At 53.2% G+C, this 13770-nt stretch overlaps 1 protein-coding gene across 5 annotated transcripts in view; it reads right to left on the bottom strand.

Annotated features, from left to right (window-relative positions):
- Window positions 1-13770, bottom strand: part of POGZ (pogo transposable element derived with ZNF domain) — a 40979-nt gene that overhangs the window by 3263 nt on the left and 23946 nt on the right. For 4 of the 5 annotated variants that reach the window (XM_072984168.2, XM_072984167.2, XM_072984166.2 and 1 more), the window contains 15 exons: window positions 12805-12963; window positions 12493-12668; window positions 10396-10504; window positions 9773-10066; window positions 8499-8693; window positions 7215-7324; window positions 6229-6563; window positions 5591-5745; window positions 4958-5058; window positions 4245-4391; window positions 3546-3680; window positions 2911-3083; window positions 2387-2527; window positions 1418-1477; window positions 862-974 (listed from right to left, as the gene is read on the bottom strand). In XM_072984168.2, coding sequence (XP_072840269.2) covers window positions 862-974; window positions 1418-1477; window positions 2387-2527; window positions 2911-3083; window positions 3546-3680; window positions 4245-4391; window positions 4958-5058; window positions 5591-5745; window positions 6229-6563; window positions 7215-7324; window positions 8499-8693; window positions 9773-10066; window positions 10396-10504; window positions 12493-12668; window positions 12805-12963 — 2403 coding nt within the window. The remainder of the gene's footprint in view (window positions 1-861; window positions 975-1417; window positions 1478-2386; window positions 2528-2910; window positions 3084-3545; window positions 3681-4244; window positions 4392-4957; window positions 5059-5590; window positions 5746-6228; window positions 6564-7214; window positions 7325-8498; window positions 8694-9772; window positions 10067-10395; window positions 10505-12492; window positions 12669-12804; window positions 12964-13770) is intronic. The other variant, XM_072984169.2, reaches the window with a different exon arrangement.

Here is a 13770-nt window from a genome sequence, read left to right as displayed (position 1 = left end):
GCCCAAACAAGAGTGCTGGAGGCAGACTCGCAGCCCACGCCTCAGAACCTGTGGCCGGCGCCTGGTTCCTCCCCTCCCAAGGAAGGCCACGGGCCTTCTGAGAACAGAGAAGCAGGCCCTCCATCAGCAACGCCCTTGCCTACACCGGCCACTGCCGTTTTGTGTCACCGTACAGTGTTCCTCTTCAGAAGGCAAGAAAGCATCAACCGCGGAGAGCTCACAGGCTCTTCCCTCCCTTTTGGCTGCCTGCCTTGCCTGTTGTCCCACCTCGCCTGCAAGTTTAGTCTTTCTCTTGACTGAGCTCCCTGGAAGAGGGCTGGGCTCTTTTGCTCTTGGCACCATGCGGGTGGGAAAGGCCCCTGTCCAAGCAGGCGGCCTCATCTTTCCCTCCTCTTCCCATCCGGAAATGCCACTGCTGCCTGAGAAACTGAAAGTGAGGAAAGCCTCCAATCTACCCAGGGGTGGGGGTGGGGGTGTTTGGCAGGTTCTGAAATGGAAACCCTGCTTCAATAGGCTTCAAACCCACAGAGTCTCAAAGCAGCTTCCTGCTGCAGCCCCCGAAGAGGCAGAAGCAAAACAGCAAAGTGGTGGGGAGAAAGGCAGCCAAGAAGCAGAGCCGCTAAGGGTGGCCCCGGACAGTGTGGAGCAGACGCCACGAGTGAAGCACGCAAGCATGCCCCAAAGAAAGAGGAAGGCTTCTCTTCTCTCCCCCCCCAAAAAAAAGACAGGGGGTGGAGGGTGTTGGGAGCACTCAACGGGTGGGGATTCTCGCCTGCAAGCGGGGGAGAGGAACGGGAGCAGCAGGAAAAGTCCAGGTGCCGGTTCTGTTCAAACTGAATTTCTACCTCAGAGAATTCCTACCTCGGAGAATGACGTTGCTGAACTCATGCGAGGGGTTGAACACCAGGTGCTTGGCCATCGCATCGCCTTCCGACGTGGCAAAGACGCAGGCCGAGCAGGCCAGCCGCACGCCGCTAGGAGAAGGGAACAAACGGGAGAGGAGGGTTACTGCTACTCAGCTTGCTGCCAATGAACCACCACCATGCAAGGGCACTTCCTTCTCTACTGGTAAAAAACATTTATGTTCCCTGCTAATACATTATCTTGTTCCAATTTAGCTCCATGAAGACAAATTACAACCGGGGAGGAGGGGCTGCCCTTAAGACCCTGAGAATTTCAGTGCCCCTGCCAAAAGCCTTTGTCTCGGTGGGAGGGTGCAGTTTTCGAAAATGATGGCTAATTCACTGCTAGTGATCCTTGCTTGCACCTTCAAGACCCAGTTCACTGGACTCCTTGGTGAAAGCAAAGAGTGGTTGGATCAGCGTTAGGCCAACAACACAGGGTTTCGCAGGAGTCCCACCGAACAGACGCGCAGGGTGAGGCTGCCCAAGGATATAGAGACAAAATGCTCCCTTACCAAGCAGTGTAGTTTTTGAACAAGGCCAAGTATTTCGGACTCTTGCGAGGAACGTGGTTGCTGTGAGGAAGAACAAGAGCACGTAAACAGAAAGAAACGGAAGGATGGCTTATTCTGCCAAGTGTGGATCCTCAGTCCTCTTTCCTGCACCGTCCGGCCCAAAGTGGGACTGGCAAGCTTCCAAAGGTGCAAAAAGGCAACCTGTAAAGATGGGTCAATGGTTGGGTGCAAGAAGCCCCAGGCTCCTGTCCCCACGAAGGGAGAGCGGTGGCATCAGCAGGACAGAAGAAGCTGGTCGGGTCCCCCCCCCAACGGGACGACACCCCCTGAGGACACACAGCCAGATGGCCTTCTCTTCCCTCTGCCTTTGGGGTGACTCCTGGGAGAGGCAGAAAAGCGAACACGGGGACCTGCCGGGGCCCAGACCCCTCTGCCTCCTCTATCGTGTGTTCCTGAAGAAAGAGAGAGAGAGAGAGCCAGCCCGCCAGCCAGCCAGCCCGGGCTCCAAGGTGGGCTGCTCTGCCCTCCAGGCAGCAACCACCTGCTCCAGGACATCGCCCACAAATCCTTCCGAGGCACCATCGCTTAGCAGTGGCAGAGGCCATGGGTTGAACAGCTGCCATATCAGGTGCCGGGCTTATTGAGAAATCTGAAGCAGACCCTCTTTCTCCAATCAGACGGGGAAAAGGATGGTGGCTGGACTGTAAAACTCCCATCCGCTCTGGCAACCAGCCTTGCTTGCTAGGGCTGATGGGAGTTGTTGTACAACTGCACTTGCACGCCACACCCATCCCTCTCCTGGAGCCTTCCTCCCTCAAGCCGAACGCTCTTCTCCCCGAGAGTCCTCTAGCTGGCTAGTCTGCTCGGCTGGCCTCTGCCCTCTTGGGCCACAAGAGGGGGATTCCCTGGGCCGGCTGCTGGGGGACCGAGCCCTGGGTCCTCATCCTGGGCTGCCTGCAAGACACGTACTTGATCATGTGGTTGGCGTAGGCGCGTGAGCAGCAGGTGCTGTAGCGGCAGAGCGAACAGTGGACATAGGTGGGGAAGTGGTTGGGGAAATCCGGGATTTCGAAACTGCACTCCAGACACGTCTGCCGGCCCAGGACGCTCCTGCGGACAAATGGTGGGGGGGGTGTCAGCCGAGTCAGGGACCACTTTTTGCTGACCTCCCAAAATACTCCATATCCCAGCATCCCCAGGCAGAGCTGAGAAAGCCTCTTGCCTTCCTCCTGTCTTCATGGACAGCCTTTGGCCTAATGGGTCAACACACTCTGGTTTCTGAAGCCCTTCCTAAGTTCCCCCCCCCCCCCCCGCAGTTCAGCTATTTTAAGGCTAACATTTAGCCTGGATAGTTCAAGGGAACAGCCCACTTTCTTTTGAAAAGGCCCTTCCACTTTCATTTAAACCCTGATTCAAACAGGCAACCTGGACCCAAGAGACAACCACCGCCCGCAGGGACCCTGTTAATCAGAAACATGGGACGAGGTGCTGACATTTTCCTGACGGCTTTCTTCTGGACGTTCCTCTGGAAAGGCGGGTACGGGAAGTTGGGCTGGGAATCCGAGGAGGCCGACAGCAAGGCAGGGTCCTGCAGGAGGCCGGGGAGCATGTCGCTGGCCGAGAGAGGCACCGCCCGCGGTTGTCCCCTGGAGGCCCGGATGGTCACCTGCCCCAACCAAGAAGGGGGAGCGTCAGGAAACAGAGACCCCAAAACACAGCCTCACACACACACACGGAAAGTCCAATCTCGTCAATAGTGTATCCAGGCGAAAAGCCGGTGCCTGGATATCTACCCCTACAAGAAGGGGCCACGTGAATATTTTCTAAATGCGGTTATAACAGAAAACTAATACAACAACAAAAAAAGAAAAGGACACCAAGAACTGGTGAGTCCTTTGGGGGGGAGGGGGGAGGAAGACCATTCGCAGGTACGACGAGGCCAGAGCAGCGGCTCCACAAGCGGGCTAACCGCCCTGCCTGACCACCTGTCCTGTGGCTGAATAATCCTGGCTCGCGCCCACCACCACGATCAGTCACGTTTTCCTCCAGGAGGCGATCAACCGTTCCTGGGCGCCCCCCTCCCCGCCAATGCTCCCCCCACGGACCCAGCCCCACAAGCCGCGAGTACCTTGGTCCCTGGCTTCAGCCCCTCCAGCTGCTTGGGCTTGCGGAAGGTCTTGTGGTGCTGCAGCTTGTGCTCGATTTTGTCCTTGGCAAAGAGGAACTGCAGCCGACACTTGTTGCAGTGGTAGACGCTCTTCTTCTGCAGGAGGAGGCAGAGCGGAGAGTTGGTCCCTAACGGTCAACTCAGAGGCAATAAATTAAAAAACAACTCTTCTCGGATCTGGACGGCAATGATCCTGACTGCCCGGCCCTTGTGGGGAGACTTTGGGCTGCGAGGAACACAATTCGGACCAGGGGCCCATCGGAACCAGCACGGCAATGGGACAGCCCCCTCCCTCAGCCCCTGCCCCCCGGGGGCCTCTCTCTCCTTCCTGCCCTGCAGGGGAATCCTCCACCCGCTGCAGCAACAAACGCAAGCTTAGGCCTTTGCCTGCAATACTGGCTGGCCGGCTGGCTGCTCCAGTTTTTCCCCTTCCTCTTAAGACTTCCTGCCCAGCCAATGGTGGAGAACAGACTCCTAAAGAAGGGCTCCATCGGACACAGAGCAAGGCGGCACCTCTGGCAAAAACTCAGCAGGACCCGGTGGCTGTGGCTCGTTCGTTCGTTCGTTCGTTCGTTCGTTCGTTCGTTCGTTCGTGTGTGTGTGTGTGTGTGTGTGTGTGTGTGTGTGTGTGTGTGTTTGTTTGTTTGTTTGTTTGTTTACCTGATGCCTCATGAAGTGCTGCTGGAAGGCGTTGCCGTTCTTGAACACCTTCAGGCAGTAAGGGCAGAGGAGGTGCCGTGTGTCTTCGTGGACCATCCGGAAATGGCTGTCCACCTCGGAGTAGAGGGACGAACGGTACTGACAGACCTGGAGAGAACCAGGAGCAGGACAACCTTTAAGGACCCAATGTCCCCAGCCTCACCCCAGAGGCCCCCCCCCACGCCCTCTCAGGAAAGAGGGGGAGGGGCAGCCCCTTCTCAGGGGTGGCGCTTCCTTGGCAGAATCCCCTCTCCAGAGAAGACCGCCTGGAAATAACATGGCCATCCTTCTGGGGCCGGACAACTGGCCTTTTTATTCTCCCAGGCACATGCATTTTCTGATTTTTATCATCTTCTTTTATGCCTTTATTTTGCCCTCGGTTTTTCTAAACTACCCAAGAAGCTCTACTGAGCGATGATTGAGATATAGATATATATACTGTATATGCCTTTTAAACCACTGGTCAGCAACTGTGGCCCTCCAGGTGTTCCAAAATCCATACTGTAGTCAAACTTTTGCTCCCCAGAAACACAGTTACGCTTTATGCAACTCATGGTCAGAGGTTATACTGCCCGAGCACGCACACACACACACACAGAAGTTCCATGGCTAACGTTTATGGATTTGGATCCCGGCTGGTTTCTGGTTTTCTTCCTGCCGGGGCCACCCCATACCTGGCAGACGTAGGGCATCTCTCCTGGCTTGTGGGTGTCCTTCATGTGCTGCAGGAACATGGGCTCACTGTCAAAAGCCCACTCGCAGATCTTGCATTTTGCTGGAACACAGAGAAAGCAGGAGAGATTTGGGGGTTGCTATAAACCAGGGTAAACTTCTGCAAACCAGTTTCACGTGAGGGCTGAGCCGAGCTGGGAAGACTCATTTTTATGATCTCACACCCCCTCACCACTTTAGTAAGCTTCTCTGGCATTAAGAAAATTAAAGTATGCAAAAATTAAAGAGAAAGCCATTTGCTTAATGAATACATGGTAGTGCAGAGAAGGGCTTCTTTTAAGGTTCCAGACCCAAAGGTAACCTATGACTGAGTCTGTCCAGTTGAAAAATGTATCTTCATTCCATGTTTATCCTGGTCTGCATCTCCCTCTTCCTCTTTCCTATCCTGGTTCTCAAATGCCAACTTTTAGACAAACAGATTTTCTCCACCACAAAGGACAGGTGGAGCTTTGTGGTGCGCACGGGGGGGGGGGGGGGGGGCTCCTGTCCTGCATACCAAACCTGACTGGAGAGGCAGCGGCCCGCCCCTTGCCACCCGCCCCATCCTGACCCCACTCTCCGGGACCAAAACCTACTGGTCGATTCGTAGGGGCTGTGGACATTTTCCAGGTGGCACTGCAGTTGGAAAGGCGTGGTGAACTGCCGGTAGCAGTGCTGGCAGATGGTGTGGACGTCCACCTCCCCGTTCTGCTGATCCAGTTCCACATGGTGCTTCATATGATTCATAAACCTGCCGGTCAGAAAAGAGTCGCCTGTGACAGCCTGCACGGGTACGCTCGCAGTTCTGTGGCTCGCCACCTTCCTGGCTGTGTCCAGTTCATCCGCCCCATTTTGCCCCCGGAAGCACATTCCCCTCCTTGGAGAAAAGGCCAAGCAAAGGCCTGGCACTTGTCTGTGGCCGCTGGGGGAGGAGCTCTTTCAAAGCAGTGTCCGAAGGTCCGAAGGCCGGACGGGCTCCTGCAGCCCCTTCACCTCAGGGGCGACAAGGCTCCATCCACTGCCAAACTTTTAAGAGACAGGGCTGGGAAAACAGGCTGCTCCTCATGCCACGACCAACCTCTTCCTGAACATGGCCTTCGAAGGGAGAGAAGCGTCCCTGGAAAGCTTCAAGGCTGTTTGCTTTCAGGAGCCTCAGCTTCAGAGGGCCCCGTGGGTCTCTCCCCCGACACCCCCATCCCCAACGCCACCCCCCACTTTCTCCCGCTGCTCTTACCGGATGTTGTTCTTGAGCCTCTTGGTGCAGTGCGGGCAGCGGAAGGAGGTGGGCACTTTGGGGAAGCTGATCAGCTGGCTGACTTTGCCGCTGTCCCGGCCGTAGTAGAAGTCATCCACGAGCATGATGAGCTTGCTCTGCGCCCCATCGCCCAGGCCGTCGCTCGGCTCCGAGACTTTGGCAGGCGGGGACAAGGCGGGGATCGGGGTGGAGGAAGGGGGAGATGCAACTGCGGCCGTTTTCTCCGGGGAAGGAGGCTTCGGGGTTTGGATATTTGGTTCTGACTCGAGGGGTTTTCCTTTTTTCAGGAATTCCACCATCTCAGGACAGCAGTACTGCAGGGAACAAGAAAAAGCAGCCCCTTCAGCAGTGAAGTCGGAGGTGTGAGGCATATTCCACACGACGTCTGAGGTTGGTGTAGCAGCTATTCACATCAGAAAGAGAGACAGGCAGAAGGATGATGCCTTTGGCCTTTGGTCTGCCTCTGCCACCTGGCATTCGTGAACGCTCTCTCTGTAAACAGCAGCTCTACACAATCATTGTGGGTGTTAGCCACTGGACATCTCACTGGCTTTGGAAAATCGCTACAACAAGCATCAAAACCAACACACCCTACGGAATCCTCGCCTCACCTCACCTCCTTTTTGCTCCCAAATGCACCACAAGATCTCACCCGGAAACCCTCAAGGAAGACACACGGGCAGCCTCCTCCCCTGTCCCTGGCATCTTGCATAGAGGACAGACAGCCTCTGACATAGATAAGGGAACTACAAAGGGAAGAATCCACAAGCAGGCCTATTCTACGAAACCACCTGCTTTCCAAGGTCACCCCAGAGAAAACTCCAGGTAAGGATCCTGGCTCTCTCTCCCTGCCCCTCGGAGCTGCAGGATTCCAGGCTCGGCTGCCTACCCCAGCCTCCACTTTGGGGATGCTCTTCGCTCGGCCACCATTGTAGCGAAGAAAAGAAGAGAAGGGTGTTACTTACGCACATATGGCCTCTTAAAGCTTCAGTGACTCGAAACTGGGCATTGCACCGGGGACAGACTTTCCGCCCGCTCTCCTGCAAGTCGAAGGCGGGGATGGGTGAGGAACTGACTGTAAGGAACAGACACAGAAGGAAAGGTCACAGGTGGAATTCACAAGCTCTGGCATCCTTTTTAAAACTTCTTATTCAAACTGGTTTTTTGTTTTGTTTGTTGTTGTTGTTGTTGTTTTGGAAGGGGGAGGGAATATTGCTCTTTCGTAAGCAGGAGGGAGGCCCAAATGTAACAACACCTTCTGCTGCCCCAAATCAATTCCAAAAATTCAAACTGAATCTTTGAAAGAGTTCCAGTTACAGATGGACGGCTTCCAGCCTTCACAGGTGGAGAGATGACAATATAAGCCTCGGGTTATAAAGCCCCTGATTCAAATCCTGTCTCTCCCACAAACATAGCAGTTTGCCTTTTGGCAGGCCAGCTTCCATCAAACCTTTCAACGGCAGAGCTGGAAGGGACCCGAGGAATCATCCAGTCCAGCCCTTCTCAAGAAGGCACAGGGGAGGAATCAAACTCCCAACCTCTGGCTCCGCAGCCAGAGACTTGCGCCCTTCCTCTGTCCCAGAGCACGAACATGGTTACTGGCAGAGGATGGAATAGACCGACCCGTGAGGGACCTGGTCAAGAGCAGAGGAACAGCCTTCGGCCCCTCCCTTCTTGGGAGGAAGGGCGCCCACTGAGCAAACCAATACATAAGGGAAAATGCTGCCGTGGGAATCTGGCAGCCTGGCCAGGTTGACAGAAAGGCAAACTGGACACCCAAGACAACACGATACCTACTTCTACCCTCCTGAATTGGGGCACGGCCCCATCCCTCTTCCTGGACGCTTTCCAGCCTCTGCTACTTCCCTGCTGCAGGCAGTCTGTTGAGGTGCCTTTCCCACCAAGGTGTGGCCACTGAACAGACTTAACCCATTAGTGTGCATTCAAAGGCCACAAAAGAAGAACAGCCACGTTCACTCACCAAACCGGGGCGGGGAGGGGGGAGAGAAGGCTCCAAAAGCACCCTGCCTCTGTGGGACAAGCAGGGCTGGCACAGGGCAGGGAAGCATCCATAGCTCCACTTCCAAGATGGGAATGAGGAGTCCCTCTCCCTCCCCCCTGGATCTCTCCCTCCCCCCCACACACACACACCTAGAGAGAAGGCCCAAGCAGCACAGACTGAAAGGCAGCTTCGGACACTGAGGCGGAGGGCCCTGTCCCTCTCTGGGCTCCTCAACGCCTTCACCTACCTTTCTGTGATGAGGAGTCGGAGGCACCCGCCCGCTGGGAGGCATGAGCCGGGCTGTTGTTGGAGAGGACGATGGGGCCGGAGCTCTGGCCGAGGGAAGGAACCGTGTTCAATGTGTTCACCAGCTTGGCCACCTCGTTGTTGTTCTCTCCGGTCACCCCGGGCCTTTTCACCGTCACAAAACTTGCAATGCTCACTGAGCCGAGGGGAGGGAGGGAGAAATGAAATGAAAGAAAGGAAAGATTTTATTCAGTGAAGTAAAAAAGATGGCACAGAGGTAGAGTTATACCCAAAATGTCAGTCCCAGTGACGCTCTGCAGGAGCCATACAAGAACGCTGCCTTTTGTAAGTGTGAAACTACCACAACTGCAAGAAGAAAAGGTCCCCTCCTGGTCCTGTGATCGCATTGTAACACAGCAGCTGGGAATCAAAGCCATCTTCAAAAACTCATGGCCCTTCACTTTCTGGCTGGCTGAACTATCAGCCAGACCCTGGGGTCCCTGAGTCAAAAGCCCTGTTCAGCCTCGGGTATGAAGACCACCGAGAGCCCAGGTTTTCTCTCTGCCGCCCAGCTGACCTCACTTCTCCACAGTGGCCAGGACAGTGGGTGAGGAGGGCAGAAGAAAAGAGAATGCCCCAAGGTTTTAAGAGGGAGGGCAATACGCAGATCAAAAACGGCAAATATTTTAAAACTCGGAACCCAATTAATATTAACCCCTGAAATTGGTAGCTTTGCATACATACACATTAAAAGAAGCAGGAGAGCTTCATCATAATTACTGTTACTTCTCCAAAGGACAAGAGGCAACGATGCGACCTTTGCACAGTAATGGAGAGACCCTCACCAAAAAAAAAATGGTAGTTTTGAAGTCTGGTCCATCTCTGCCACTCATTGTGGCTACTTCGGGGTTGTGAAAGGCAGATGGGTGAGTCTCCGTGTTTCCTTTCTGTTCCCCACCTGAAAAGTGCGCTCTGCACCACTCAAGAGCAGTACGGGACCGTCCAGCTTTTTTCTCAGAGGATGTTACCACAAACCAGGCACAGTGGGAGACAGCCACCCTCAGCTGACAGCCCAAATCCCATGCCCTCAGGCAGAGATGATGAGGATGAGGAAGATGGGGATGAGGATGTACCTTACAATGGATGGACTTTGGCGGCGGCAGGGGGTCAGTCCCAGCTTGTTTGGATGTATGATATAATGGGGTGTGGTTTTTTGTTTGTTTCTTTTTTGGTTTCGTTTGAGTCGTGTCATGTTCTCCCCATGGGGAATCTTACCTAATTTAGGGTTGGGAGCTTGAGTGGACTGCCCTGGCTGTTGTACCGTTAACGGTCCCAGCGCGCTTGGCTGCGTTGCCGTAGGAGTGGTGGAGGTGCTGGGAGAGGACTTACTTTGTGGCTGCGCCTGGGTCTGCGGGACCGTGCTCCGGATGGTCAGGGTGGCCGGAATGACCGTCGTGAAAGTGTTGGAGGACGGTCGGACCGGCATGGCTGGGCTAGGTCTCACCTGGGCCATTTGGGAGAAGACCTGAGGGACGCCGACGGTGGGTTTCACAAACTGAGTGCCTGGGGCTGCAGGAAGCGAGACGAGGAAATATTGAAATTACCGGGGCTGCCCATGTCGGATTGATTAAAGTGGTTAGACCAGCACGCCCCAAAGGGCGACAGGCCTCCGGGGACATTGGGAAGACAATTCCCATTCTTCCATCAGCCCAGCCCACGTGGGCACCAGATGGAGTAGTCCGGGCTGTGTATGATTTACCTAAATCCCTATGCGTTACTTAAGGTGTTCTTTGGCTGCTGCAAAAGGGGTGGGTCCACCTGCCCTTTCTGACATGCACCTGCCTTGCGGGCAGCCGTCTTCCTCCACCCCCACCCCCAGCTTCCTCGCTCGGGCTTACCTGGGACAAGGGTAATGGGCCTGACAGTCTGACCCTGTTGTACATTCAGCACGATCCCCACCTGATTCATGGTGTTTTGCACAGGCCGGACGTTCCGGACAGGAAAACCCTGCATCACACAAAACGCAAACCCGTCTCAGCATCAGAAGGGAGTACACATTCAGTTGGTGCGACCGCCAGGGCCAGAGTCAGTCCGCCCCAGGAGATCGGTCGGTAAAGAAAAGGATCAGGAAGGTGCTGTTCTACCATGGAACAGAATACCGTGTTTAGCGGGGCCTTCGGCCTCAACCACCAGAGATCCTCTTACATTTTTCTGGAGGGAGATCGCCTGACTGGCTGGCCTACGGTAACTCTGCAACCACACAGGCTGCAGAAAAATTAATCGTATCTGAACTGAAAAATAAAAAACGAGCTGGTTTTTATCCTTTTGCACATACATCCTGCCTTACCAGCTGTGAATAACTGCTTGAAAAAATATGCCAGTTCAGAAGCCAGGCTTTACTGCCCGTACGGCTCCTCACAACATGCCAAACTAACATGAAGTAGCAAAAGGGTAATCACGCACTGCTGTAAAAGCCATTTCTTCTCCTCAGTGGCAGGCCGCCACAAAAAGAAAATGGCAGGTTGCACAAAGTTTCAGAGTTAAACACAATTCAGATATATCTTTTTAAATTGCTCAGAATTTTTTTTTAAAAAAAAATCAGTATTGACAGGGGTGTATTATCAGTCGTCACCCATGTCAGGTCTACAGTCAATGACATCAAACATTTAGAGACTTTTAAGGAGACACAGCTGTGGCAAGCATAAACTAGGCGCCCCTGGTCATCCCCAGGAAGCAACCGCAAATTCTGGATTTGCTTCCAAGGTCCTCTGCTCTTGAGACTTCTACCTCCAGTGGTTTGGTGAAGCCACGTGAAGAGATTCTTCTGGCTGGAGATCATCTCTGACAGGTAGATTTGACTGGCACCAATTCTTATCAACTTGGAAACAGCTTACAGCTTGCTCTGGCCCCCAACACTTTTGAATCAGGGACTGGTGGCTCCTGCCTTTAAATCCTAGTGGCATTTTAATAAATGCTGTTTCATTATCTTCCACTGCCTGTTTCATACCAACATTGTTAGTAGACTGCTCTAGGCACGGAGAAAGGTAAATCTTTTAAGTAAACAAACAACTTGTTTGCATCCCTGTTTGGCATTTAATCAGCCAGTCCTACTTCTGACTGCAACTGGCAATCTTCCAGAAACTGATGAATGAACTTGCAGCCGGCTCCCTTGGGAACTGGGAAGCGCAGCATACACAGAGGGCTGCTTCCCACGGTTCTCTTCCTATCTGAACAACAACAGGGTTTCCCAAACCACAATCCAGACTGACCTCTGTGGTGCTTTTAAGCGCATTACGACCCATGCTGTTTCTGACACCAATTCCGCGAGCAAGTTTCCTTCCTTTAAAGCCCTAAACCCCCTTCGGATAACTGAAGGACTGCCTTCTCCTCCAGACAACTACCTAGCCAATAAAAACGACCAGCCAGGAAGGTCTTTCTGCACATCTCACCTGTTTCGGAAGAATATTTGGTGCCAACTAAGGGCCTTTTCTGTGATTTAACTCAGATTACAGAATTCTGGGTCCTTTTAGGAATAAAGGCGGGGTAAAAACATTTTAAATAAGTAGCATTTAAATAAATTCTTTATCCTACAAGCAACATATGGCATCTTCCTTGCTATTTTTCCACCATTCTGAAAACATTTTTTTAATTTTTGGTTGACGTCTGTTTGATTATGTATAACAAGTTTTATTTCTTTTTCAGTCTCTCTCTGTGTGATGTCATTATCCCAAAGGAACAAAATTATTTCACTGTATCTTTTAACTTAATCTATGTCAGTGTTTCCCAAAATGTGAATAAGCACCAAGAACTGGCTCACAAAAGTTGGAGAAGCCCACAGAATCACAACCATTGTCATAGAAGAAAACCTAGAGATTAAATTCAGGGGTAGAACAGGGAACGAGGCAGCCCGTTGTAGCCCAGACTAGAAGCGCCCGCAGCAAAGGGTCCCTGCGATGCCCACAGAGCCTCAGGGAGCCTAGGGAAGCTGGCCTCACCTGCGTTGTGATGAAGATGGGCTGGCTGGTCACAGGGGAATTAGTAACGTGGTTGGCATTCTGCATCACCTGCACGGGCCGGAGGACTGGCTGCGTCACTACCGTACTTAGACCCGAGGCTGGGTTCTGCGTGAGGATGAGCGGCTGCCCGCCTTGCTGAACGAGAGGTGTGCCGGCTGGAAGGGAGAGGAAAAATGAGCCAGCTCCTCACGCGAGACGGTGACCTTCCCCTCCCCACCCTGCACAGTCACATTTTGGATCCTCCATTCCAAGGGTCTTCCGAAACCCAGCTCAAGCGCTCTTTCTCCTCACCGCTGTTGTTCGCAAAGAGTGTCACCAGGGTCTTCTTGGCGCTGTCGCTGTTGGGCGGCATGCTGCCGCTGACGGACGTGGGCGTCGGCAAGCCACCGCCGATGGACGCGTGGGCAACGATGGGCATTGGGGTGGCAACGGGCTGCACGCTTACTGAAACTGCCAGGAAGGAAATGCAAAAGGGTTATATATCGCCTGCAGGGGCACCTCTGTGGAAGATCCACGTAGGACCCTTTCACCTGCATGGATAGTCCAGAGGCAAGATGGTCACTGAAAAGTGTGGGGCCTGAAATCAGAGGGGCAAGACTGGGCCCGGGTTTGAGAGCAGGCCCACAGGCACCAGCCTTAACTCGGAATCACACAAGTCCCACCCAACAGTCAGTCTAAAGAATTTAGAAACCTAACTCTGCACATAAGAGTTTATTTTTATTGCATTTTTATGCTGCTTTTCTCCCAGACTTGAGGCATCTCAGAAAGATTCCAGAATACAGCTCTCACTCTCATGGTGTGCATTTTTTTCTACATGCAGGGTTTTAAGGCATTTTTTGTACCCTACATCGGAGCACTCACTCAGGGGACACCCTGATCCCCAGGTCCATCCGCCGCAGTACATCCTGAATACAGTGCAACCCACCATCAGCACCATCTACTGGGCATCAGGACTAGACTGTGTATTTTCCTCTAAAAGGGCATCCACTTGTTAAGCTCAAACTGAAACTGTTCTTGACAACTGCCAGAAGGCAGGGAAGGAGCAAATCGGAGCAGCCAGACAAGAATATGAGCTAATAAATGTACCAATCTGTTACACCCACAAGGACAGTCATAGCCAAGAAATAAATGTGGAGGTTTTTTCCCCCCTTTGCATGCCAGACTCAAGAGTATGAGATGAATCAAAGTAGAAAAAGCAACTAAATGTTTTCCAGGGCTTTCCTGAGGTCCCTTCTTGCCTGAGGCTTTCAGCAAATT

This window comes from Pogona vitticeps, chromosome 15 (assembly GCF_051106095.1).
Source record: "Pogona vitticeps strain Pit_001003342236 chromosome 15, PviZW2.1, whole genome shotgun sequence".
NCBI lineage: Eukaryota > Metazoa > Chordata > Lepidosauria > Squamata > Agamidae > Pogona > Pogona vitticeps.
The sequence above is the reverse complement of the archived record's forward strand: the minus strand, read 5'-3'. Positions and strand labels throughout refer to the sequence as shown.